Below are 26,934 nucleotides of genomic sequence, written 5' to 3'. Positions count from 1 at the left end.
AAGAATCCCAGAACTGGTGAAAACACAATTTCCTCATAAGAGGTACAACTGGAGAAAGGCTACAGATAATGATTTGGGACTGAACCTGCATAACAAAAGCGCAGTCCACAAAGGCTGCATGGTGGCATGGGAGATTTTCAGACAAACATAGAAACACAACGTTCTGTCTGCCTAGTTTTACACCAAGGAAATATTTGTGTAGGGACTCAACCTTGTCTGAAAGCATATTATCCCCCTTATTGTAATTTAAATTTGGCTTAATGCTTGCCATATAAAAAGTAAATTATATCACCTAAGTTACCTTCATCAAAATCAATGATTTATTTAAGAGAAACTGGGTTGGATCCAGGATCTGCCTGCCCCAAAAGGAAGGGCTTTGCTTGCGGAAGGTCGCTGTGTCCAATTTTTGGAGATGCCCCTCCTCTCATACATCACAGCTCACCCCATTCAGCAGGGTCTCCTGACTCTCTCTGTCACATTTTCAGGCTTGGGGGGGCTGCCATGGGAAGGAGGGGGCAGGGAAGTCCACTTATGTCAAGAGTAGTTGATCCAGCATAAATCTGGATCCAACCCAATATGTCTAGGATGGGAATGTTAATGTGAAATATAAAGTTAGTTCTCTTTTGGAAATTAACATGAGATGCAGCTCACCCACCCGGAAATACAGTGACAGATTGAGTGTGGGGAGATTTTCCCTACTGGTGGGTCCCCTTCTTCATAGGAGTCCCCGTCCCCGTCAGAAGAATTATGATACACTGCCACCAGTCAGGTTAAATCTCCTGACCCAACCTATTCTATTCAACCACTTGGGGTGTTTCTAAGCCCTTCTGCCAATGACTCTTTGCTTCAGCCCAATTCTTGTTGTTGTTCAGTCGTTCAGTCGTGTCCGACTCTTCGTGACCCCATGGACTATAGCACGCCAGGCCTTCCTGTCCTGCACACTCTCCCGGAGTGTGCTCAAGTTCATATTCATTGCATCGGTGATGCTATCTAGCCATCTCATCCTCTGCCGTCCCCTTCTCCTTTTGCCTTCAGTCTTTCCCAGCATCAGGGTCTTTTCCAGAGAGTTTTCTCTTCGCATTAGGTGGCCAAAATATTTGAGCTTCAGCTTCAGTATCTGTCCTTCCAATGAGCACTCAGGGTTGATTTCCTTTAGGATGGACTGATTGGACCTCCTTGCAGTCCAGGGGACTCGTAAGAGTCTTCTCCAGCACCACAGTTCGAAAGCATCAATTCTTCGGCGCTCAGCCTTCCTTATAGTCCAGCTCTCACAGCCATACATTACTACTGGAAAAACCATAGCTTTGATTAGACGGACCTTTCTTGGCAAGGTGATGTCTCTGCTTCTTACTATGCTGTCTAGGTTTGCCATAGCTTTCCTCCCAAGGAGCAAGCGTCTAGCCCAATTCTAGGTTACAATAAAAAGGAAGGTTCTTTAGATTTAGTTGCCCAAAGCCCAGAAGACACAGAATGTAACAAAACCTTGTGGAATGTCCTAAGAACACAAGAGATAACTTGGCAGATATGCAGTCTCATACATGGGGAAGGTTTTAGTGAGAAATTTCCTTTTAAAACAATACAGCCAAATGTCAAAGTATAAAAAGAAGCTCATTTGGGTGGGAACAGAAGAAAGGAAGGCACCAAATTACACAGAGATGCTTGTAAATAATTTCTTTAAAGTCATCTTAGTTACATGTTACTTACTGAAGTATAGTCTTGGGTTTCAGCACATGTGTAAAGTTCATTACAAACAAGAGGGTCTGAGAGATTCTTTGGACGCTGGGAGATTTGGATGGTTCCAGGCAGACAAAATACTGAGGTGAGACTTTACCTACTTATAAAAATCTGAAGACCAGCAAAACAACAACACCCCAGCCCCTGACAGAGATGGTCTGTTGTTTTGTCCAGTGATAATCCCCGTCGTTGATGTCAGTGGTCTAGCTGGCCAATCAGGAACTTATTTAGAAGGTGGATCCATAGCTCTGGGCTCACATTAGTTAACCAGGTCCAACTAGTCGCAGTATTGTCAATAAAGGATTAACCTCTTTATTGGGGAATAAAAGGCAAGATTTTCCCTACTGTGGAACGCCGCAGGGGATGATGAAATGAAAACACTCTAAGGGGCACTTGGTCTGTTCAGAATATAAGTTTAATCACAAATGCATTTTGCCCCTTCTGTGCCCCACTATTTTTTTTTCTACTGTTGCCACTGGAAATACTATTTTCCACACGCATCTGTGAATCAAAAGTACCCAACAGCCACATCCTCACAAACACACCAGTGTTCCACTTCATGGAAGAAAGTGGTCATGTTCAAAACTGGTGTCCCTTTATGTCCAAAGGCATGTGGTATGGACATCCTGACATTGATCCACATGACAAATTTCGCCATCAACCAAATGGGTGTTTTGCATGGAAGTAAATAACAAGGTGCAGCCACTTTGAATACGGACACAGCATAACAAATATGCTGTTACATGTGCAGACAATGCAAGGGGGGGGTAGGTTTCTCCTTATTATAAGGCATTAATTTATATTGAGGGTGCAGGAGTGAAGCAAAATGTGCCTAGACAGATGTTCTAAGGAAAATACTAAGAAATGTGTGCGAGCTGGAAGGGGCAGCGGCTTGAGCTCCATTACATACAAGTGAGAAAGCAGTAACTGTTACACAGTGGCTACGTTCACACAACATGCTAACCCACACTCAGTGTAAATCCAGTGCCAACCCCTCACAGAAATTGGGATAGGCAATGTGGGGCATACTTTTTGGTTGATTCCACTGTGTTTCTTAATTTTCATTACAGCACCATATGCCAAGTTGAGGAGAAGGAACAAGAGTTTGCAGTTGCTAGATAAAAATCCCGGATGCAGTAGAGTAGCTAGAGCACTGGACTTCAAACCTCTCTTCTGCCATGAAGCTCACTGGATGAATCACTTTCTCTCAGTCTAGCAAATCTGATTTTACATAGTGGTTTAGAGGACAAATAGGATAGTCTCCATACTGTAACTGTAGTGGCTAAGCAACTGAGAGCACAATCCTATCCAGATAGTCGGCATCTCCGAACTCAGAGGCTGCCAGGTATCCAATGCAGGGCAAGATTATCCCTGATTAGCAAGGCAAACTAGTTCAAAGTGGGCTAGATGAAACAACTATCAGATGGATCCACAGTTAGCTACAGAAATGGACTCAAACAGTACTTATCAATGGAATCATCTCAAACTGGGTAGAGGTAACAAGTGGGGTACTGCAGGGCTCAGTCCTGGGCCCAGTGGTCTTCAACATTTTTATTAATGACTTAGAGGAACAGGTTCAGGGAATGCTTATCAAATCTGCAGCTGACACAAAATTGGGCAGGATAGCTAATACTTTGGAAGACAGAAACAAAATTCAAAGTGATCTTGATTAGGGATGTATGAAAGACACTTACCTTTTTGCAGGGGTGCTTCGCGGTGGGGGGGAGGCGCTTCGCTTCTCCCCCCGAAGTTCAGGCGAGGGGGGGAGGCGTCCTGCCTCGCCTGGGCGAAATTCAGGCCGGGGGGGGAGGCTTCCCGCCTCGCCCGGCTGAAATTCAGGCTGGGGAGAAGCGCCCCGTCTCCCCGGCCGCAAAACAAAGTGTAAAAAAAAACAAAACACCACCCCGTGATAGGCTACGTAACGATTAACGTAGCCTATCACGGCTAGATTTCCAAAGTCAGCCATGATAGGCTACATAAATCGTTACGTAGCCTATCACGGGTGACTTTGGAAAAAAAAAAGCGCGTACGCAAATGGCGGAGCCCTATGGGCGCCGCCATTTGCGTTCCTTATTTGGTCCCGGTAGTCTACGTAAAGATTTACGTAGACTATGGCGTAGTCTACGTAAATCTTTACGTAGACTACCGGGACCAAATAAGGAATGCAAATGGCGGCGCCCATAGGGCGCCATTTGCGTACGCGTTTTTTTTCCAAAGTCACCCGTGATAGGCTACGTAACGATTTATGTAGCCTATCATGGCTGACTTTGGAAATCTAGCCGTGATAGGCTACGTTAATCGTTACGTAGCCTATCACGGGGTGTTGTGTTTTTTTTCACACTTTGTAATGGCGGCGGCGGCAGCCGGTCGGATGACTGGCTGCCGCCCCCGCCCCCGACGAAAGGCCGACAAACCGCCGCCGGGAGGGACATTCGCCAAAGGTAAGTCCCATCCCGGGGGGGGGGGCGGGGGCAGAGAATTTCACTGCCGATTTCGGGGGGCTGAATGCATTGGCGCTCGGCCCCCCGAAGATTCGGGGAGAAATTCTCCGCCATCCCTAATCTTGATAGACTGGAGCGCTGGGCAGAAAACAACAGAATGACATTTAATAGGGATAAATGCCAAGTTCTGCATCTAGGAAAAAGGAACCAAATGCACAGTTGCAAGATGGGGGATATGTGGCTCAAGAACACTACAAGCGAGAGGGATCTTGGAATTGTTGTAGATCACAAGCGGAATATGAGCCAACAATGTGATGTGGCTGCAAAAAAGGCAAATGCTATTTGGGGCTGCATTAATAGAAGCATCGCTTCCAAATCCCGGGAAGTACCAGTTCCCCTCTACTCAGCGCTGGTTAGGCCTCATCTGGAGTACTGTGCCCAGTTCTGGGCACCACACTTGAAGGATGCAGACAAACTGGAGAAGGTTCAGAGGAGGGCAACAAAGATGATCAGGGGACTGGAAACAAAGCCCTATGAGGAGAGACAGAAAGAACTAGGCATGTTTAGCCTTGAGAAGAGTGAGGAGAGATATGATCATGCTCTTCAAGTTCTTGAAAGGTTGTCACAGAGAGGTAGGCCAGGATCTCTTCTCCATCATCCCAGAGTGCAGGACACAGAATAATGGGTTCAAGTTACAGGAAGCCAGATTCTGGCTAAACATCAGGAAAAACGTCCTGTTAGAGCAATACGACAATGGAACCAACTACCTAGGGAGGTGGTGGGCTCTCCCACACTGGAGGCATTCAAGAGGAGGCTGGACAGCCATCTGTCAGGGATGCTTTGACTGGGATTCCTGCATTGAACAGGGGGTTGGACTTGATGGTCTTATAGGCCCCTTCCAACCCTACTGTTCTGATTCTATGAACACATTAATAAAACCTAGCACTAAAACAAACACATGTAAAATTTCCAGCCCAAAGAGACTAAAAACTAACAGAAATAGAGCGAAAGTCAATCCGCAGTGGTCCAAAATATTTTCTCATATACAGCCTGGCAGACCGCAGTTTGAAATGTATTCCACGGCTCCCTGTGGGGCTACTGCTGAAAAAGCTGTTCACTTGTCCCCACCAATTTGATGATTCTACTGACATGGCCCTCAGTTGCAGATCTTAAGATGTAGGCAGGCTAATATGGGTAAAGATGTTCCTTTGAGTAACCTGGTCCCAGCATTTTAAATTGGGCCCAGAAGCAAATGAACAAACAATGCAGCGGACACAGTAAAGGTGTCACATTCACATGCAGTAGTCTAGCATGTATATCAGAAGTGCATGGATAACTGAGGCAAGGTCAGGCCTCTCCAGATAGGACCACAATTGGCAAACCAGTCTAAGCTGATAAAAAGCATTCCTGGCCACTTCTTCCATTGCATTTATATCCCATCTTTTTTCCTCTTGCAAGGAACAGAAGGTAGCTTACACGGTCCTCCTCCTCTCCATTTTATCCCCACAACAACCCTGTGAGGTAGGTTAGGCTGAGAGTCAGTGACTGGCCCAAAGTCACCCAGTGAGCTTCATGGCCGAGTGGGGACTAGAACCAGGATCTCCCAAATCCCAGTCCAACACACTTAACCACCACACCACACTGGATCTATTGCCCTGTGATGTTCACCAGTTAGCATAGAGTCCAGGAGAATTCTGTGTGTACTTGATCCTCCAACCCCATAGGTTTCAGCTGTAAACAGGCATTTTCCTGAAACACACCACCTCCATCTCGTCTGGCTTAAGTCTCCATTTGTTTGCCCTCTTCGGTCCCCAAACTGCCTCCAGACACTGGTTTAAGAGTTCCATAGCCTCTCTAAGAAAAGTAGTTGGAAAGAACAGATAGAGCTATTTCTTGCACACTGAAGACATACCTCCAGACGATCTTCACAGTGATTTCATGGATGGAGATGTTAAAAAGCATAGGGGGCAGAATAGAATCTTGCGGGACACCATAGGCCAAATGGCCATAGGGTGGAACAAGCATTCTCCAGCACCATGGGCCTCACCATACCAGAGAATTAGGCCTACCATGCTTCTCCTGCATTATTACTGGACCTGGCTTAGTAGACTAGAAGCAAACCCAGTTGAAGGTACTTGGTGCTGAAGGTACTTTGTGAACCGCCCAGAGAGCTTCGGCTATTGGGCATTATAGAAATGAAATGAAATAAATAAATATGTACTGCAATGAATGCTAGAGCGGTGCTATCTCCTATTGACTTGTGGCACTCCCCCTAAAAGGTTGGCCACCAGATGCTGGTAGGAAGAATTTTAACAATTGTGCAGTGCTCTGTGTGCTGGTTAAATGCAGATGGTTTTAATAAGAAATGTTAAATCTGATGCAGTCAACACATCTATGGCGATAAATAATGCCAGAAGTTTCAAAGAAGCCAAACTATCTGAAAATAATCTGAATTTTTTTTTTTTTTTTAAAGTGGGGAACTGAAAACATTTTATTTGGGGAATGTTAAAGCAGAAAAATAGCATTTGGAACAATTACAACATAAGCTTGTTCCCTAGTTTTTACAATTAACAGTATTTACAGACTGAATAAGGCACTGGTTCTCAAAAAAGAACACAAATCAGTATCTTCTTTAAAAATTACATTGTCAACCTTTTGTCCAATGAAATAGCCCTTTGCTAGCACAGCACAAGCTAACAGCTGCTCTCTTTGAACTGCCATTCAGATAAACTCATCAATTACACATTTTAATCTATCTTTCCCTGACAAGCTCTCCTTTAAAAACTACGTTAGAAGTTATTTTTTCACTAGTGCCTGAACTATCACCTTGATAGACATTTGAAGACCTGAAATATGATGGGTTCTGAGCTTAACAACCAACAAGGAAGGAAATCATTTTAATGGTTCATACATGTGTGCATGATAGCTTGAGTCACAACTGGAAGAGAACAATTATAGCTTGGCAATCTTCATGAGTAGCTATGTAGTAAAACTAAGTATCAGTGCTAAAAGCAATTTACAACATTAGTGAGGGATGTTTTCTGTACTCTTGAACAACCACGTTGCATCATTTGATTTCAGTGGGGCTAACACAGGAGAAGAGGGGGAAAAACTGCCCTTCAACTCTTGAGGCAAAACTGGAGCAAACAAAAATGTTAGTATTATGCCCTCTATGAATAAAATGTTTCATTTAGTGCTTTATCATCTGCAATATTTTACTCTTAAACCACATAATGGAGTTATTCTGACTCCCAATGGAAAGGACATAATATTTTTAAATACATGTGTGTTTTGTGAGAATATACACTAATAAAACACACATGTATTAAAAATATACAAATCTGAACAGATTAAAACACATATATACACATTACTGGGCCTACAAAAACTGGCATTTTAAAATCCCTGTATTTCAGGATCCATTAAGAAAAAAAGGCAAAAGTTTTTCATTAAAAAATTATTCGGAAATTCAGAAACTCAAGAATACTATGCCAGTGAAAGACCCCTCTTTGTGTCCTATGAGCAATCTACCCCAAGCTGAAAAACAAGAAACCCCTAAAACATAGAGCCCTAACACCAAAAAAGGGAATACTACTGTATCATGACAACTCATTTTGTTGGAGGAAAATGTATGGCAAGATTCTGAGTTGTAAAATGTGTACTGCTTTGATCTATACTGGTGGTGATGCAATCATCTGCTTGTTTGCTGCAGGACTCAACAACTCAGCACCCACCAGGACCTCTCCGTGCATCCCACCTGGACTCCAGGTGTCCCTCACAACTCAATCCCATCACAGCTTCTGCCATCTGCTGTGCTCAGCAGTGAGGAAGCAGGAAGTCAGAAGACAGGGAAAGTTACTCCCCCACCCCTTGATTTGCTGACTTCTTGCTTCCTCGCTGCTGAGGTGAGCACAGAGGGAGGCAGAAGTGAATGGGGTGGAGTAACAAGGGTAAAAAGGGAGGTAGTGGGGTGGGTGGGCAGGAATATGAAAGGAGAAGTGGCAAGGGAAGGAAACCCCAAGCAGGAAGGAGGGAGACGAAGGGGAGGAGGAGGAGGAGGAAGGGGGACACAAAAAGTGGGAATCCTAGAAAGGGGGGTAGAAAAGTGGGAATCCAGGAAGCAGGGGTGAGAAAATGTACCCATCCCCTCCCCCAAAAGTCCCATGTGCTGCAACCCTAAAAGGTTGCCTACCCCTGGTTTGCTGCAAACTTAGATTGTCACACATTTATCCCACCCCACCGCCATTGTTAAATCACTGTCTAGAAACTTGGGTGGCCTGGTAAACAAACATAAGCTGTAAACAGTGTGAACAGTTCACCATAGCTTTCACCACAGACTGAACTGCACATAGAACCCATTTAACCACATTTTCACCACACAGCCAGGGTTATGCGATTTGGCTGTAAATATTACGTGGCGCTAAATAGCCAGAACTACTCACAGGCAAGGATCAGATGTGAGTTCTCAGGCTATTTGCCATGATTGGCAGAACTTGCAATTCTCAAAAATGCAAGACCAGCTACAAGACAGTGGGAGATGCCCAAATGATATGAGGGAATTCACATTGCTAGTGGATGAGCATGACAACGTAGACCCGTACCCATTACTTCTTTTGTGACATCTTGTAGACCAGAAGGAGTACAATAAGAGTAGTTTAAGAAGTTTAACTCAAAACATTTAGTCACTTATTTATTTCACCAGCCTTTCTGTATTTAATAAAGTTTATATATTATATATAGCCATTTGGTTAGCTGGTGTGTGAAGGGAGATTCTGTGAAAGCCCATTTATATTATACTGAGAGCTTAAATGGGTTTTCCCTTCTTGGTCCCAGCCATGTCAGAGGCTCTTTAGGGCTTTGCATTCTCAACCTCCATTAGAGCTAATCACCACTGATGGCATGGGTAATTTATGGTGCCAGCTGTCAAAAGACACAAGACACCTGGGAGAAAGAAGAGTAGAACTTATGAAGAAACTGGCTTTGTGCATGATTGACTCAGCTTTGGAACAGAAATATTCATGTAAAAGCAACTAATAGCGTCAAAAGTCAAATTGCTTTCAGAATAGCCTATAAATTACCCCAAATCAATGAGAATCATCCATGCTCAAGTGAATGCAGCAGAAAGCCTCTTCAGGCTTTGAAGCATGTGTAGGATTTGTGGCTATTCTTGAGTAAGAAATCTTTCTAGATGGATCCCATATGATACTACCTGAGGGATCAACTGCAGAAATTCCTTCATATTACCAAAACTACTTGTATGCCCCATAAGCATATGTATCTTCCCAGCCATCCAGAGATGCATTAATATTCCTCTGAAGTTCAGTGTCTGAAACAACTTCAAACTACCAATTACATTTGCTCAACTCCAGCATTTTGCACCAAGTCTTTCACTTCACACACTGCTTCCCTCCCCCACAATATTTTAAACCTCTTACCCGCACTAAACTTGAGAAAAAGAGGGAAGCCCAAACCTATTTTAGCCAAGAGTGGGTTTTGCTCTTTAAACTCACAATGGCCTACTGATGATGAGATCCCGCCACTGCTCTTAGAATCCAAAGCTGCACAGCACCCCCTAGAGGCCTAAAGTTAATTTTTAAAGAGTTTTCAAATGAAAAAGTTAAAGAGTTCAGCTCCTCAATTTTGTATGTACTTTTCCCATTTGATGTGACTCAGCACTTGTGAACTTCATGCCCAAAACTCTACAGACAAATTTGTTTTAAAAAATTCGTATCAACATTCTAGGAGCACTTCAGCAATACTTCGAATTTGGAGGGGGGGATATAACTGAAGGAAGCCATGCGCATATTTATGTAAGCTGTGAAGGTACAAATTATAGAAATGATTCACCCCATTTATACCTCTATTATTTTAAAGTGTGTCTCTTTAATTTTTTTTAAAAATGGGCAGCTTTTATCTAAGAAAGCACAAATTCAGCATAATGAATAACTGTAAAGAAGATTCCAAAGCAAGGCCAGGATTGAAAGAGCTGATATGCGTGCAAAAAGCCTTTCTGTGTGCAGATGAAACTTTAAACATTTTGTTTAAAGCTGCAACCCAGTTCAGCACACTGCCTTGAAAGCCGCTTTGGAAGGCCTGCCACCTCTCATTTTGGGCAGGGTGGGCACTGCAGGAGGAAGTGGAGTGTCAAAAGTCCTAGTGCTTATAGAAACTCACCGTTCTTTAGATCCCACCTCAAGACATTCATCAAAGAAGAGTTTCTTTGGTGATAATTACAGAAGGAGAGAAATGAAAATCCAACACCTTTCCAGTTTGTGTGGAGGGAGGGAGAGAGAGAGAGAGATCATAACAGTTCAACGTTTTAGTCTTTTTGCTTTTTTCTAGGACTCTGTGGGAATTTGAGAAAGGGCAGGAAGACGCATCCAAATACTTTAATACATGCAATTCCCTTCATTTAAAAAAAAAATAACTCTCAGAATTTATTCTTGAAAGTATGCAGAAAGGAGACTGCCTTTAAAAAAAAAAGAGACACTTCTTTTTCAAAACAATACTTACTTCATGTGTTTAAAAACATCCTGCAGATTTATTCTACCCTTCTGTTACAACTTACCATTTTTCAGATATACCTTAAACAAAGTTCTTCCTTTTGTGTCAACACTGTTTATTTTTTTAATGCAATTATCTTAAGGCAACTTCGGGAACAGTTTCATTTACCAGTGACTTCATTTGTAAAAGATAGGTTAGTAAGAAAACACAACTTCATTTTACTAAATGTTCTCCAATTCACATTCATTTCAAAATATTGTTTTGAGTGTAAAATACCAGGTGGTCCCTGAAGGCGTAATTCTCTACTGCTATCCTCTGCATAAGCCCCATTGAAAGAATGGCTGTACTTTCATATCAGTCCCATTTATTTTCATGAGACCTGTGTAAAGGACATGCCCAATGGGTCTGGCAAGAGCTTGTAGTTCCTGATGTATTATTGCCTCTGATGGCATTTCCTTGAGGACACTGAAATGTGATGGACTTATGCCGGGGATGTAAGGATGTGAGAATCATGTGCAAGGCACTGCTTGGCAGCAATTCAGGCTGTTTCCATCAGATAAATAATTTTACAACTTACACGAGATGCCAACATTCAGATGTATATGGATGGTCACTTATAAGATGGTTTCTATTGTATTCTCAATTCATTTTACAGCATGGTGGGGTTTGAGTTGTCTTGGAGTGCAACTGCCTTTTCTAGCAATAGGAAATAACAGCAACTTTACTTTAGGCTTCAGAGGGAACTTTGATTTTTTTTTTCCTTTAGTGTCACAATATAATTCTTTTCTCGTACTTTGTATTTTCAAAGGTTCATTTTCATGAAAATAAAACAACCCAAATAATAATAATATAATAGCAATAATATTAATATGGGCTTTCATAGAAAGCAGCATGCATAATCTTGAAGCAGTTATCGATACCGTTTCTCCTGTCGCTCCCAAAAGAGGCCAAGTGTCTTCTCATTGGGTAGTATAGGAACCAATTGTTCTTGATTGAGCCACACTTCCCTCCACCCCGCCCCCGGAAAGGTTTCTGCACCAGCATACAGATGCTTTGCCAAACGTCTGCATTCAAGGTTTTTATTATTAGTGAAGGCTCATAATTCTTCTTCCTGCTGTCTCTTTGAAACATGAAGGAAAGTCCATTTTTCTGAGCTTTAGCATAAAGGTGCCTTTTGTCAGCCGAATCAAAGCTTAATGTCCTGTGACTCTGACATTTTGGCAAGTGTTTTCTTTACTCGCAGGGCTGTGAGCCGAGAAGCAGGGTTGTGGGCCCAGCATTCTGTCATTAGTTTGCCCATTTGTCTTAGGCACTGCAGAAAGGGAAAAAGTACATATGTATTCACACACACAACACATACACGCACTCAACAAACAAACACATGCACACACACCAAGGTCTAATGTTGGCTGTACTTGAAAGCTACCTTAAAAACACAACATTAACTTGTATTTAATCAAGAAGCTATAGCCGAGTCTGTAATTTTGGCCTCATGCACCCTTGTAGAGCTTGTGTAATTCAGAATCATGAACTGCCCCACCCAAGGTACTCCCCTCCTTGCTCCACCTCCAGCTTTTGATTTGACAGTTATCATGTCTGTACAATCCGGCATGATCCTTACCTAATGACATCGCTGGGTGAGACTGACACAAGGCTATTCTTGTTAGGACTGTATATGCAGCGGAGGCTCTGATGTCAGTGGGGCAGTGAATCCGCTCTGAGTTTCAGTCTGAACCAGTCAGAACTCTAAAGGAGCTCTCCAAGGTGCTCAAGCATCTTGGATAGTTCCTTTAGAGTTCTCACTGAAACCCAAAGCGGATCCATGGCCCCACTGACATCAGAGCCACCAGCCTCCGCTGTGCATATGTTATGCCTAATGAGCACAGGAACTCCAAGTTGGAATAGGAATAGGTAGAGTCAATTCACAACAGAGGGTATGTGGATGGATCCTATAATCCCTGATCACTACCCATGCTTGTTGGGGACTGATAGGAGTTGTAGTCCAAAACAACTGAAAGGCACCACGGTGGGGAAGGCTGGATTAGGGGATACATTTGGTCCTCGGAGCAATTCTGGAGGACCAAGCAAGGGTCAGAGTTGTAAAGAATAGCTGGGTCAAAGCCTGGTGAGAGGGATTATGGGACTACAGTTTGGTAATGTACTTTTGAGCCTGGATTCCGTTAAAAAGATAAAAGTCACACAACAATGTCTTGATCATGTTTTTGCTCAGAAATCCTTCTAAATCAGGAAATTTTTCCTGACCTCTAATTGCCAACTGCTTTGTTGCAGCTTTCTTCTAGCTCTGTGAAGAAAAGTTTGCCAGATTTTTTTCCTGGCTAGGGACCCATGGATCATGATAAGTAGGCATCCAACAAGTGAATCTTTTCACTTCTCTGTACTTGCTGCCCAGGATAGGCTTTCCCTGCTGATCTTCTCCTTGTCATGCAGTAGTTAAAGGGGCAAGAGCCCTGTCAGTAAAAAGCTGGTCACCTTGGGATATGCTGCTCCACAGTGATCAATTGTTCTGGCCATTTCAACGTACCCCCAAAGACTCAGTGGCTTCTAATATACCTCAGCCTCACCTAAAGTAACTAAGGGTGATTCATATATTACTGATGCAGCTTTGGAATCACTTGAACATGGAACAGAAACATTGCGACAGTAGAATCTAAATAAAGGAACCATATGAGCAGGGCAAATGAAGGCACTGGATTATTTGGCCCACCCTTCTGGCTCCTCCATTTAGATGTTCTTGGAACTAGGTGCTCAGAACGGCACTATGGGAAAGTGGCTTCTACACAGCTACTGTCATTTATAGGTTAGGTTCTAGACCAGGGGTCCAGATCCTTAGGCCTGGGGGCCAAATCCAACCCACTTGGGGTTCCAATATGGCCCCCCATGGTTCCGCAGATGGCTACATCCCCTTTCCCCAACCACCAATCTTTGGTGGTTTCCTGGCGTTTACACAGTCTTTTCACCATTCTAAAAGACTGAAATGCCTCTCCTCCAGCTTAGTCAGTGGAAGTAAGAGCTTTAAGGTAAAATATGCTGGTATTTTTAGTATCTTGGCTGCACCTCTTTTGCCTCTGGCCCTGCCCCTCTTTGCTGCCCCCCCCCCCCGAGCTTCTCCAAACTGGAATTTGGTCCTTTGGCTGAAAGAGGTTCAACGCCCCTGCTCTAGACATAACCATAAGAACATCAGAAGAGTCCTGCTGTCTAGTCCAGCATCCTCAGTGGTCAGCTGGACTACCCATGCTTGTTGGAAGTTCAAAAGCCCTCTTCTGCTCTTGCTTCCCAGCAACTGGTATTCAGGGATATATATGGCCTTCAGTGGCATATACTGAACAGAGAGGAGAGAGGAAGATATTCCAGAAGATTTCTTGCACTACGATACATGACCTGCAGGCTGCATGAATTAAAAATAATTTTATTTAGCTGTTTCTCTTTTATGCACTGCTAATGGAGGGAAAAAGCCACGTAGAGCCAGTGCCGCAGCCATTCAGGCAGCCTGATGTTTGCTGCCTCACTTTTAAGTCAAACTTTGAGCTAGAGTCTCGTGAAGACTACAATGTAGTCAGTAATGGTAGGAAGCATGTGGCTCCATGAAAATCCTTTCACTGGGGTGGGAGGGCTTAGTGCTCCAAATACCAAATTTTCTTAATCTACTTTGGTATGTCATTCTTTCCTCCTCCTTTTTTTAAAAAAAAACCCTCCCCCACTCACTCAAGATTGTTTACAACTCTTGCCATTTAAGTCTTTTTAAATCTAATTGCAGAATACTTAAGCGAAGACTGCTATTCCCAAATCACAGCTGTCTCCTACAATAATAGCATTACACTGTACCACTTAACAAGATTAATGACCTCTGCATAGCATCACCATAACTGTCGGCAGATTTGTCTGCGATACATCAATTACTGGTCTACTGATTCCAAAACACAATTTGGCTTCATTATAAATTCTCAGTGGAAAGTGTTCAGACAACTTCCTCCCTCCCCTTCAGGAAAATACCAGTATAGCTTTGAAAAGCAATTTCCTGAATTAATTTACAAAAGGTGGGAATGAGAAGCAGAAGGCTCATGCATAAGCTTTCAAGACCCCTCCCTCCCAGAAAACATTTAGCAGAGGCTAGTAGCCTATTAGTGGGGCTTGTAAAACAGCATGTACACATGTAAAACTATTGTGCTAGGCTGGTATGCACTAGAACAGGGGTAGGCAACCTGGTGCCCTCCAGATGTTTTGGACTACAACTCCCACCATCGGTTACCATGGCCAGTGGTCAGAGATTATGGGAATTGTATTCCAACCCATTGGAATTATGGGAATTGTATTCCAAAACATCTGGAGGATACTGCGTTGCCTGTTCCTGCACTACAATATGAAGCAAATAAAGTCCTATTCAGGCATTCTCTTACCAGGATTTTCCCGCATTCTGGCTCACATGGAGAGCCTCCATGGATACAGGAGGCTCTCCTCTGCAGACAATCACCCTCCAGGACTAGAGGGTGACGGATGCGAAACAGAGGAGGGTGGGGCTGGAGCGCTCCCTCTCCTCATATGTTGATTATACTCTGTAAGAGAATGCCTGGATACAGCTATAACCTCATCAGATTCTCTTGGGTAATATTGTTATGGCTATAGGCCAAGGTTTCTATAGAGCAGGGCTGCTGAACCTCTGACAAGCTTGGGGTCCCTATCTGACCCCCCCCAATAGTTCCCCAGATGGACCCACTCCTTTCACCAAACAGCTGATTGTCCGATGGTTTTCTGAGTTTTGCCTGCTTTTCCCCATGTCAGGGATAAGTCTAAGTGCCTTGAGATGTCTGCCAGCTCCAATTCTGAATCAAAGTTGGAGCAGCAGCTAGATCAGAGAATGGGGGAGGTACCCTCCCTAGTAAGCCAAAACACTAGAAAAGAATCCTCCCAAGACCTTGACCAACAGATGGTCCAGACTGAGTCCCTGCTCCCTCCCTCCACCATAAGAATGCAAATTTCCGAGGAGGAGGAGGAGGAGAAAGAGGGGCATGACTTGAAAGACGCTAGGGTACAACACAAAGCAAAGTGGTAAAAGTTAGGGCCAGGGCTCAGACGCTCCACCTGGATAGCCACTCTTGGAAGCCAATGTAGGAGGGAGCCACCCTAAGGGAGGGGCATCACTGTGAAGCTAGCTTGGCTGGGAGGTTCATACCCCAAACTGCCAGCAACTTTCTCTCCCTCTGTTTCCTCTCCTCTCCTCTGCTTAGAGATTGTTGATTAGTTGTTTAGAGCCTGGGGGCGGCCTGAGAGTTTTCCTTAAATCTTCATTTGTAGAGAGACTAGGCTCTAACAAAATAAAGTTGTATTAGCCTGAAGCTTTGTCTGTTGTGGTGTTGATTGCGAAGGGGAAGGACGACCCATATCTGACACCCCATTATAAAAGATTGAATTTCCTCTCCTAAGGCTTAATTATTGGCAGTGAGAGGTTTAACCTAAAATTTGCTGCTGATTTTGGTATTTTGACCTCACCCCTTTTGCCTTCAGCAATCTACCACTGAAAACTTCTCCAGAACTGAATTCAGCCCTTAAGCTGAAAGAAGTTCAACATTTCTGTTTGTGAACCGCCCAGAGAGCTTCGGCTATTGGGCGGTATAGAAATGAAATAAGTAAATAAGTAAAAAATAAAAATTTCTGGTATCGAGCCATATTACCCAACGGATATCTAACCAAACATCTTGTCTTCCTCCACTATCAACCCTGTGCCCTGTTCAGATCAAAGTTGACCATTTAGGCCACAGTGTACTAAACACACCCATGGCTAGAAGTGGCTACTTTGTTCAAGAGATCAAACTATTAAAGGGCCTCAAATAAGCATGCTGAGCTACAGGAAGAGGGAAGGCACCAAAAGACCACCCACTAACTGGTCCTTAGGAAATGTGCATGCAGGAGAGCAATAGATGTACCCTGAGTGTAAGTCAGAACTTATCCATGGAGCCTCCTCTGTGAAGAAAAGGCCACTACATTTAACAGCCTTTTGGAAATTGAAACAATCTCCAAGTCTGATTTGAGCAGCTGTAGAAAGTAGAGAGCCAATTAGGTGTATTTAAAACTTGTTAGCTCCCCGGCTTTCTCTACAGAACTGTAGATGTAAACTGTGATTTTAAAAGGCAAATTAATACTTAACATTTTAATCTAATTTTTAACAATGGTGACAGCAGAGATAACATAAATAGCAGACTGTAAACGCTGGTGCTGCGGTATTTATGTACAACATCAATGGGATATCCCAAAAGCACTAAGGGCAAAACTAGACTTGGCATTTGTCATCTGGTTTAGCCTTGTCTGACTGGTGTCTTTGTCTTATTCTTTGTTTTTAACACAAATAGCTGGTATGGGTGGGATGAGCCAGACTGGGAATGTGGCAAAGGGTGAAACCCTCCACCCCCTTGTGCCAGGGTCCCAGATCCTTTGAACTTGCCACTTATGACGGACAGCTACTAGGAGAAGGGGCCTTGTGGAAAGCTCTTCCGGATGAGATCCATCAGGTTCTGAATTTGCTGGTGTTAAGGTTGAACAACAAGGTGTTTTGCTGAATGTTTTCCTGATTTGTTATTTTAATACTGTTCCCTTTATGGCTGTTTTGTAATACGCTGTATATAATTTTGATGATTTTATATTATTATTCAGTTGTGTTTTGCAAGCTGCCCAGGATCCATTTGGTGAAAAAAGGTGGGGCAAAATAAGTCTGTAAGAGTGCAGTCCGGCAGGGCGTGGGAATCTTGGAAGCCTCCAAGTCTGGTGGCTTCTGAGTAATCTTCCAAATAAACCAGGGGTGGGCAACACATGGTCCACAGGCAGCAAATGACCCCGCTCCCCATGCGGCCCCTTGCCACCACCACGCTGCCGACATTCATGGCAGTGCTGGCAAAAATAATGGTGATTTGCCGCTAATAATTGGCGGCAAACAGCTTGCTTCCCAGGTACACTTGTGTAGCAGTGTGAAAACCAGCAGGAAATTGGTGAGGTTTTTTGCTGTCACCACAATTGACAGCAAATCTGTAGTGAGCCGGTGGTGCCAGGAGTGCAGCCCATGGGGAAGTCTGGGGAGTGAAAATGGCCCCCAAACCTCCCACAGTTGCCCACCCCTGAAATAAATGAACTAAAGCAGGCCAGCTTGCATGTGAGAGTTGGTCCTTGGGTTTCACCTATACGCTATTTTAGCTTTCATTACATTATTATAGAAGGTGGTAACCACAGGTACCCAAATGTGCCTTCAGTCCATGACTTTCAGTATATGCTTTCAGTCAAACATTGCTTGTTCTGTATGTTCTTTTGGTCAGTCACATGCTCTCTGAGGTTTGTCAAAATATAACCCCATTTTGTGATAGCTTTTCCAAAAATGCTTACTGCTGACCTGATTGAAGAGAAAACTTCTCCTGGCAGCAAAGGTAGAATCCTATCATTCCAAGGTATTGCATACCTTTTTCCCTCCTTAAATGGCATCACTCTGATTTTGACAAAACTAGGTAGACATGGCACCAAACTACCTGCCCAACTTTGAAAGTGTTCTCTTCTTACCTCATCACTGCTCCACCTGTTTGGGAACGAAGGCCGTAATTTCTTGATACATACTATTTCCCTCATGTCTTCATATGAGGGGTCACTGGGTACGAGGTCATAGTACGGAAGCTGATATTCTTCAACGATACCTGGAAAAGATACCATTTGTCAGCTGTATCACTATTGTATAACCAAACATCCGTGTGGGTTCAAGACATCTGCAGGATAAATAATAGCAAAATGAAGAGGTGTACTGGATGAAGCTCAACAGACTTGTTGGGATATGGAGGTATGGCGTGCTGAATCTATTCTAGCACCAGGTTCCACATATAACTCTACCATATGGTGACTGCAAAGTGCCTTCTAAGCAAATACATTGAGATGTCACAAAAGTTCTATTTCTAATGAGACATTAAGATAAAACTCAGGCTAACTTGAGTGTATCTTTTCACAGCAATGTCTAGTGCAGCCTTCTCCAACCTGGTGTCCTCCAGGTGTTTTGGATCACAACTCCCAGCTTTCCTGACCACTGGCCATGTGAATTGGGGCTGTACACACTTACACAGAGGTAAAGAGATTTAGCATGCACAGCTCCACAACACATGCCAGAGAGAATATTTAGTTTGACACTGATTCTCAGTAATCCAAGTGCTGACAACAGAACCTACCTACCTTGTTTAAATGCTGTAGTGAGTTTGTTGGTGAGCAATTAGGTGGACTTCACAGCATTCCTATATGCTGTTGGTAGCAACCTGGAGACTTGGGTAGTTTGGCTTAGCCAGCAGCTTTATAGTTAATTAAGAAGCCCTTTCACACAGGCTAGTAATTCACAGCTTCACCTTGAAGCTGTTTTCGTTAGCTGGATGATGTCAGCAACTAGGAGATAAGTTTTGCTTCCCATGGGAAGGAAAGCCCCCCTTCTCCCTGTCCACTCATGAACTACGGAGACATCTATAAAATCTAACCTACAGGCTTTGTTCTTTGGTCTCACTCCAAGGGGGAATATGGGTGCTACCAGCCTCAAGAAATTTTGGTCCTAGGAACTTCTCATCTATCTTGGGGACCCAGTTAGACACCCAGCTGTGACAGCTTCATTGGCTAATGAGAGGTGTCAGCTTTCTTTGTATATTTATTCTGCATCCATTTTCTATCAATAAACTGTCATTCCTTTCACAAGTAGTCTAGTTTCATCTTGGTAATCAAAAGAATCTAATTTGACTAGGACCTGACAGAATCAGGGACCTGACAGAATCAGGGCCCTAGGTCAATACAAATGCCTTCAGTCTAGCAGATGAAATCTCCATAGTGCCATTTTTAGAGGGCTAAAGGAAAGCTTTGCAAACAGTTATACAACAAACAGCCAGAAGATATCTAGAGGAGTGGAAATACAAGAAATTAGAGGAGATGGGTGGAAATACAAGAAATTAGAGGAGATGGGTTTAGATGTCCAAATCTTTCTCTGATACGGAATTAATTTTATACAAGAGCAGCATTGCTTCTCCCCTACAGTCCTCTTAATGCTAGCTAACACCTGCTAATGCCTGTCTTTCTGCACTTAAATCTAAGTAATCTTCTTGTTAATCATGCAAAATCTTATCCATTGTACCTTATGCAAAATCAAATCCATTGTATTTCTGCATAAACAACAGGAGTGCTCCCATTTTAGCAGTAATGTTTATAACTCTGGAAGCGCCCAATAAATGAGCTCCAAATTCCCATTCCAATTATGAAACACTGCATCTTTAAAAGTGACTATTAAAACAGAGAATAAATTTCTGCAGCTAAATGAGGACCTACAGAAAAGTACCAGCAGAAGGAAATAGAAATAAATATGTTCAGTGCCACCATTTCTTTAAAACAGATGATTATAGCTCTTTTTTATTTTATTATAAAAAAAGATATAGAAACAATGTAGAGACATGCACTGATACACAGACATTTACCTCCTGAAACACATCTCCTTCCTATTTCCCAAAGGATGAGTCCAAAGCTATACATATCGGCCATGATATATGACTGGAAGTGATTCCGATTCAAGCTTTCATCCAAGACCTCAGGAGGCATGTACCGTTTTGTTCCTACCCTGGTGTTTGGTGGTATGTCCACCTCATTTGTATCACTGAAAAATGGGAGAGGGGGGAGAAACAAAAGTGAATATATTGTGTCTCCAAAATCCCATTAGATTTGAAATGGGGGGATACCCCCAAATTAAGTCCATCTATGACGGGGTGTCGAACCTTGGGCCTGCAGACCAAATCTAGCCTGCCTAAGGTTCCAGTCCAGCCTTCCAGGGTTTCCCAGATAGCCATGCTGCCTTTCCCATCCCCCCACCCACTTTCCCCGACCGCCAATCATTTGGTTGTTTCTCGACTTTTCCATAGGTTTTTTCCCCATTCTAAAAGGATGAAATGCTTCTCCTAAGGCTTTGTTACTGGCAGGAAGAGCTTTGAGCTAAAATAGGCTGGCATTTTGGCCCCTCCCCTTTTGCCTTGAGCCCCACCCACAACTGTAATGCAGCTCCTGAGAGCTTCTCCAAAATTGAATCCAGCCCTCTGGTTGAAAGAGGTTTAACTTCTCTGATTCTGAGCAAAGTCAGAAGTAACCAATAGTCTTAATGGAAATTATTGCTATAGAGAAAGCTTTAAAGGTTCTAGTATTTTGAGAGAGGGAGAAAAATGTCTCCCTATCCATTTTCTCCGCACCATGCATAATTTTGTACACCTTTATCAAGTCTCCCCTTACTCACCCTTTTTCCAAGCTAAACAATCCCAGATGTTGTAACCTTCCAGCCTCTTAATCATTTTAGTAGCCCTTTTCTACACTTTTTCCAGCTCTGCAATATCCTTTTTTAGGTGTGGTGACCAGAACTGTACACAGTATTCTAAGTGTGGTCGCACCATAGATTTGTATAAAGACAATATGATATTGCAGTTTTATTCTCAATTCCTTTTCTAATTATGCCTAACATGGAGTTTGCCTTTTTTGCAGTGGCCGCAGACTCAGTTGACATTTTCATTGAGCTGTCCACACAACCTCAAGATCTCTTTCTTGGTTGGTCACCGCTAGCTCAGATCCCATCGGATTATATTTGAAGTTGGGATTTTTTGCCCCAACATGCATCACTTTACACTTGCTTACATTGAACCTCATTTGCCATTTGGATGCCCATTCTCCCAGGCTGGAGAAAAAGAAGCTTTTGGATGTACCACTTCAGTGAAGAGAGGGCTCTTCTTCAAGAAATATTCAAGAAATACTCCCCCACGTTCCTCCACTTAGAAACTAGGAAGTTACGGAGAAGACAGGCTATAATTCTTCTGCTTTACACTAGTTTTCTATGTTCAGGGATATTATTTATTTATTTGCATGGCAGAGCACTCACAGCGCAGAGATGTACCACCTCATCTGCTGTTTGTGAAAACTAGTCATCAATGTGAAAGACATTTGGGAGGACAATCATTCGTATTATGTACAGTGCACTCATACTTTCAATGTACTGGAGTATGTTCGTATACGTTTTCTTTTTTAAAATTACAATAGCCGTATATAGTACCCTGCCACTCACAACTCATACTCTTAGGTGTACAACATCAAGGAAAAGGGTACTTCCATTCCTTGTTGGGATCATGAAGAAGGCAACCTTCTTCAAATGGACCACACAGCAGTCCAATGGGAAGAAATTCTTTATAGCCTCTTAAGTGGCTGAATTCCCCTTGGTTGTCGTCTCAAAGTTAAATTCCATTTTAAAAAGTAATTTAAAAGCATATTTCTACTCTTTCAGTTCAGTTTGCAGGCTATAGAATAAAGGCATAACCAACAAGGTGTTTTTCATTAAAATCCCCTAGCAATTCCAAGTACAGAAGGGGACAATCTTTATCTGACCAACATTTTTCTATGCCTCTTCACTCCTGTTTGAACATTTATTTGTCAAAAATATATCTTATTACCTTACTTACTTTTTCATACTGGCCCAGTTCATACATCCACTGGCCCCCATGCAATCTCCTCTGGGAGTACGAGGGGCCTCCAGAGGTCTTGCCGCCCAGATGAAATCACGTGGAGGAGTTGTTTGTATGAACCAGGCCACTGTGTAGAAAACATTCTGCCATAAGTAAAAACCTTGCTAATTACACAGGTGAAAAAGAGTCTAACTTGAATGTCCTGCTTGCTCATCTATATAACAATATGCAATGAGGTGGATCGCTAGGCAAAATCCCTGGCAGCGGCTGTGTGCCCAGAGTGAAAGAGATTTTCCACATAGCATGGTGGCTGTGGAGGTATGGGGTGCCACAGCCAGCACTGTGAAAGCACATGGTTGCTTGGTGGACAGCTGATCCAATGATGTCAGTCAGCTGCACCCATGCCAAAACAACAATCCAGTTGCTCAGTACTGGCTGTAGCACCCCAAGCTTCCACGTCCACATCCTGGTGTAGAAAGGTCATGGCAGGACAGCCCCTCCTCTCTCTATTGCCATACATTTGCAGCTGCAGTTCTGCCTAGCAAACCAGCTCAACAGCCGGCACTGCATGCAACACCTCTAATGCCTGCAATGTCTTCTTTTAATTGACTGCACTAGTTGATTTTCTTCTTAGTCATTACTAATAACAAGGGGGCGGGGGAGATGGGACAGTGCAGATGAAGTTTGGGTTTTTAAGGGGAAGAGGGGCAAATCTGATCCATTTGGGGGCAGAGGGGCTTACAAATATGATACGAGGTTGCAAAGGGTTTCTTAAGGTTTTCTTTCTTTTAAACCAAAAACCATTTAAAGAGGCAGTGAAAGTTCAATCAGCAGCCCATTGGTTGCATCTGTCCTATTGAATGCACAAATGGGAGTGGTGCTATAGCATGACATAGCGTTGTTCCAAGGGGCATTGTTAATGAAAAAATTAAAAGGGTGACCGCCCCCACTGGCACATGATGGAAGGTACTAATGGTCATAACAAGTCAATTCTGAGTGGGGATTTCAGTGAATATGCAAGGAGCCCCAGCCTGAGCTGCATAAACTCTGCACCAAATTTGGCTAGTCTAGTTCAATTCTTTTTTAAATCACAACATCCCACCCAGTGCCCAAGTCCAGGTCAAATCCAAAACCTATTTCTTTTCATGCCCACAAACTTGGTTTCACAGGAGAAATCCAATACTGTACTCACCTAATAAATTTAACTGCCAAACCAAGGTCTGCTATACAGCAGGTTCCATTTTTTTTCACCAGAACGTTTTTACTTTTGAGATCCCGGTGGGCAATAGCTGGTTTGCCTTGAGTGCTGAAGATCTCTGTGTGAAGGTGGCACAATCCGCTGACTGATGAGTATGCCAGCTTTAGCATGGCTTTGGTATCCAAGGTTGTGGATTTCAGGTAGTCATACAAGGACCCATTCTCATGGTAGTCTGTGATTAGATACAACTGTGTCCAAGATCCTGTGCCTTTAATGTCTGCAGCAATGAATCCTAGAAAGGGAAATGAAGATGGAGCTGTTCTAACATCATGCATATTTTTAAAAAGCTGCACATTCCACTTCCTTTGCATTCCATGTTAAAGACATTCACCCAATTTCAGAGGCCCGTTGCACACAGAGGACATCCAACAAGCTTCCACAGCCAACTGTTACCACATGTCCTCATCTACATGTGTCTAACCATGCATGCATATCTGAGCAACTTGTGTCAAAGTTCTTTAACTAAAAGGGGGATTGTGAGTGAAGCTAACTTAGGAGGAGGTAATGCCAACTGGCTTGATCCTGAACTACCTGGACAGACTCTCTGAGCTGTTTCAAAACCTTGGGTTTGGGAAGGGTTTTTTCCTTGGGTTCAACAGAGGGACAGAGTGGATGCAGGTACAGTTTGGTTTTCCCACTACAGGTATTTTGTGCAAAAGTGCAGAGTGCAAAAAGTGGTTGTGCGCATACTTTGGCTGCAGATGCCTAACTTTGAGGGATGCTAATGAGTGTTAATGTGTTCACTGGTGGTAGCAATGCTTCAGGCATAGAGCTTTCCCTTGTCAAGGCTCTAGGATGGGCAGTGCAAATGGCTGCACCTTGGATGACGCAATTACATTAAGATCTAGGCAGGGAGGAATACATCTGCATACTCCATCAGCCTACTCACCAGAAGGTGGAAACCATTCCTAGGTACTATGTTAATGGAGGTCAGCCAGTTTACACATGGTTTATTGCCTTGTATGTCTAAGGTTTTGCTTTGCATATCTTCCCAGCCAAACTGGAGATTTTTAGAGTCAAGGTGCTAGGGGGTTACTTAAAATGGCAGCAAGGCTGAGCTCCTCAGGAACACACCAGAGCTCTCATAGCAGCCTCACAGATGGCTCCACATGTGTCCTTAACATGTATCAAACTTTGTATGTACAGAACTGCCTCCAATATTGTATTGAACAGGGAAGATTATACTCAATGGGCACTTTCTGTGGCTGATCCAGAGTACCAACAGATCTTTGCATGGAGGGCACTGGTTATATTACAAGTAAAAGTCCTAACCAAAATGTTGTCTAAATTTGAAACCTGGCTGAGTTCCTCAACTTAAAATGGACTAATTCAAATTGAAAGATGAGGAGTTCAAAATTTAAAAATCAAAGATGATTTGGTGAGTTTGATATTTGCATTGCATTTTGTGTCAACACTCAAATACTGGGTGCAGCAGCTGGTTTCATCACTGAAACTGAACTCTGGTGAGGATGAGAAACAAATCCAAATAGGTAACATAAAATGCTCCGTGAACAAAGATTCAAAGTTCACTGCTATGTTTGTGGGGGTTGGACCCGATGGTCTTATAGGCCCCTTCCAACCCTACTATTTTATGATTCTATTATTCTCTCACCCTTTATTTGAAATCAGAATTATAGAAATTTAGATGCAGAACTTACAAATGCAGATTGAAAATTCAAATATTTTGGTGTTTCACGTTCAGTTTTTATCATTCAAATTCATTTGCACACACACACAAAAGCACCACACATTTGTTCACAATTAGTGTGCTCTTATTAAAGAGAATGCACATAATCCTAAGAACCTTGAGTGCATTGGTTTAGTTACCCCTGAGAAGAAAAAACTATGTTCATAGAAGATGCTTAAAGATTTCTTCCTTTCTGTTCTATGTGTAATTCTTGAAGCTGCAGTGCTCAGAATCACAGCCCCACTGAGGAAGGGCTACTTAATCCATGATGAAAGGTAGCATTCCTCAACCAGGCATCCCCCAGATGTGTTCGACTACAACCCCATCACCGCCAGCAGCATGGCCAATGGCAATAACTGAGGTTGTAGTCCAACACATCTGGATGGCACTGGACTGGGGAAGGCTGATGTAAGCTCTACACTGTCATTTGAAGGAGAGTTGCTATGCAAAGGTGCTTCTTCATCTCGTTTATGAAGGGGCTAAGCAGTAGCCAGACCCAAGAAGAAACCAGGTTGTCATACCTGGGACAAAGCCATTCCTATCCTTGACTTTTGGTACATTTGTTCAAAACTACAAAATAATCCATGATTAGTTGCAAAATACAGAAATACAGACCCCAAATTGCTGGGACTCACCCAAAATGTTTTCATGCCTCATCAAAACAGTCTGATAGATTTCTGTCTCTCGGAACCAACTGGCTTCCTCTGTCGTGAAGAATACTTTGACGGCCACCTTTTCTCCTCGCCACTTCCCCATCCAGACTTCTCCATAGCGACCTTTACCAATCTGCTTCACCATCTGAATCTGCTTTGCTATAGTTCTTTGCACCTGTCAGAGACAAAATGATGGTGCTATAGCTATTACCTGCAATAAAACAGTATTTATAGCTCCTTGTGGATAGGAATGATCTCCAAGGATTGGAGTTCCCAGTATAAGGAGGCTCAGTATTTGATAGATAGGCTAAGAACATAAGAGCAGCCCTCCTAGATCATACCAAAGGCTTATCCAGTCCAAGATTCTGTTCCCACAGTTGCAAATGAAATGCCTATGGGAAGGCCACAAGCAAAACATGAATGCAATAGCATCCCCCCAGCTCTGTTCTCCACAGTATCAGAGCCTCTGATACTGGAGGTAATATATAGCCATCTTAACTAGTAGCCATTGATAGCCTTATCCTTCATGAATTTGTCTAATCCCAGGTTGGTGGCCATCACATCTTGTGATTGTGAATTCCACAGTGTAACTATGTGCTGTGTGAAGAAGTACTTCCATTTGTCTGTCCTAAATCTCCCACAATTCAGCTTCATAGGATGACCCCAGATTCAAATGTTATGAGACAGACTTCTCCCTATCCATTTTTTCCACACCATGCATAATTTTATAACAATTATCATGTCTCCACACACCTCTATCTTGTCCCACATTTATTCACCTTTTAAAGAAGCCCTGAATGTTGTAAACTTCCCTATTGCTCCATCATTTTGGCTGCCCTTTTCTACACCTTCTCTAGCTTTATAATATACTTTTTAGGTGCAGTGATCAGAACTGTATACAGTATTCCGACTGTGGTGGTCACACCATAGATTTGTATAAAGGCATTATGGCAGTTTTATTTATTTAAAGGCAGTTTAATTTTTTAATGCCTGTCCTAATGATCCCCAAAATGGAATTTGCCTTTTTCACAGCAGACACACAGTGTGTCAATGTTTTCACTGAGATATGATCCACCACAACCCCAAGACCCCTTTCTTAGTCAGTCACTGCCAGCTCAGGCCCCATCATTGTATATGTGAAATTAGGATCCCCCCCAATGACCAT

The 26,934-nt window shown here is 43.0% G+C and overlaps 1 protein-coding gene across 8 annotated transcripts in view; it reads right to left on the bottom strand.

Moving 5' to 3' along the window:
• Positions 1–6,645: 6,645 nt before the first annotated feature.
• Positions 6,646–26,934, bottom strand: part of BMPR1B (bone morphogenetic protein receptor type 1B) — a 369,856-nt gene continuing 349,567 nt past the window's right edge. For 7 of the 8 annotated variants that reach the window (XM_084855658.1, XM_084855650.1, XM_084855652.1 and 4 more), the window contains 5 exons: positions 25,752–25,944; positions 23,364–23,661; positions 20,159–20,334; positions 18,234–18,364; positions 10,071–11,991 (listed from right to left, as the gene is read on the bottom strand). In XM_084855658.1, the coding sequence (XP_084711784.1) occupies positions 11,866–11,991; positions 18,234–18,364; positions 20,159–20,334; positions 23,364–23,661; positions 25,752–25,944 (924 nt within the window). In that variant the 3' untranslated portion in view covers positions 10,071–11,865. Of the gene's footprint in view, positions 11,992–18,233; positions 18,365–20,158; positions 20,335–23,363; positions 23,662–25,751; positions 25,945–26,934 lie in introns of all 8 variants that reach the window. The other variant, XM_084855651.1, reaches the window with a different exon arrangement.

The sequence above is a fragment of the Heloderma suspectum genome, chromosome 5 (genome assembly GCF_057233095.1).
Source record: "Heloderma suspectum isolate Gila_16-S chromosome 5, 16-S_ref, whole genome shotgun sequence".
Lineage (NCBI taxonomy): Eukaryota > Metazoa > Chordata > Lepidosauria > Squamata > Helodermatidae > Heloderma > Heloderma suspectum.
This window is presented reverse-complemented; position numbering and strand designations above follow the sequence as displayed.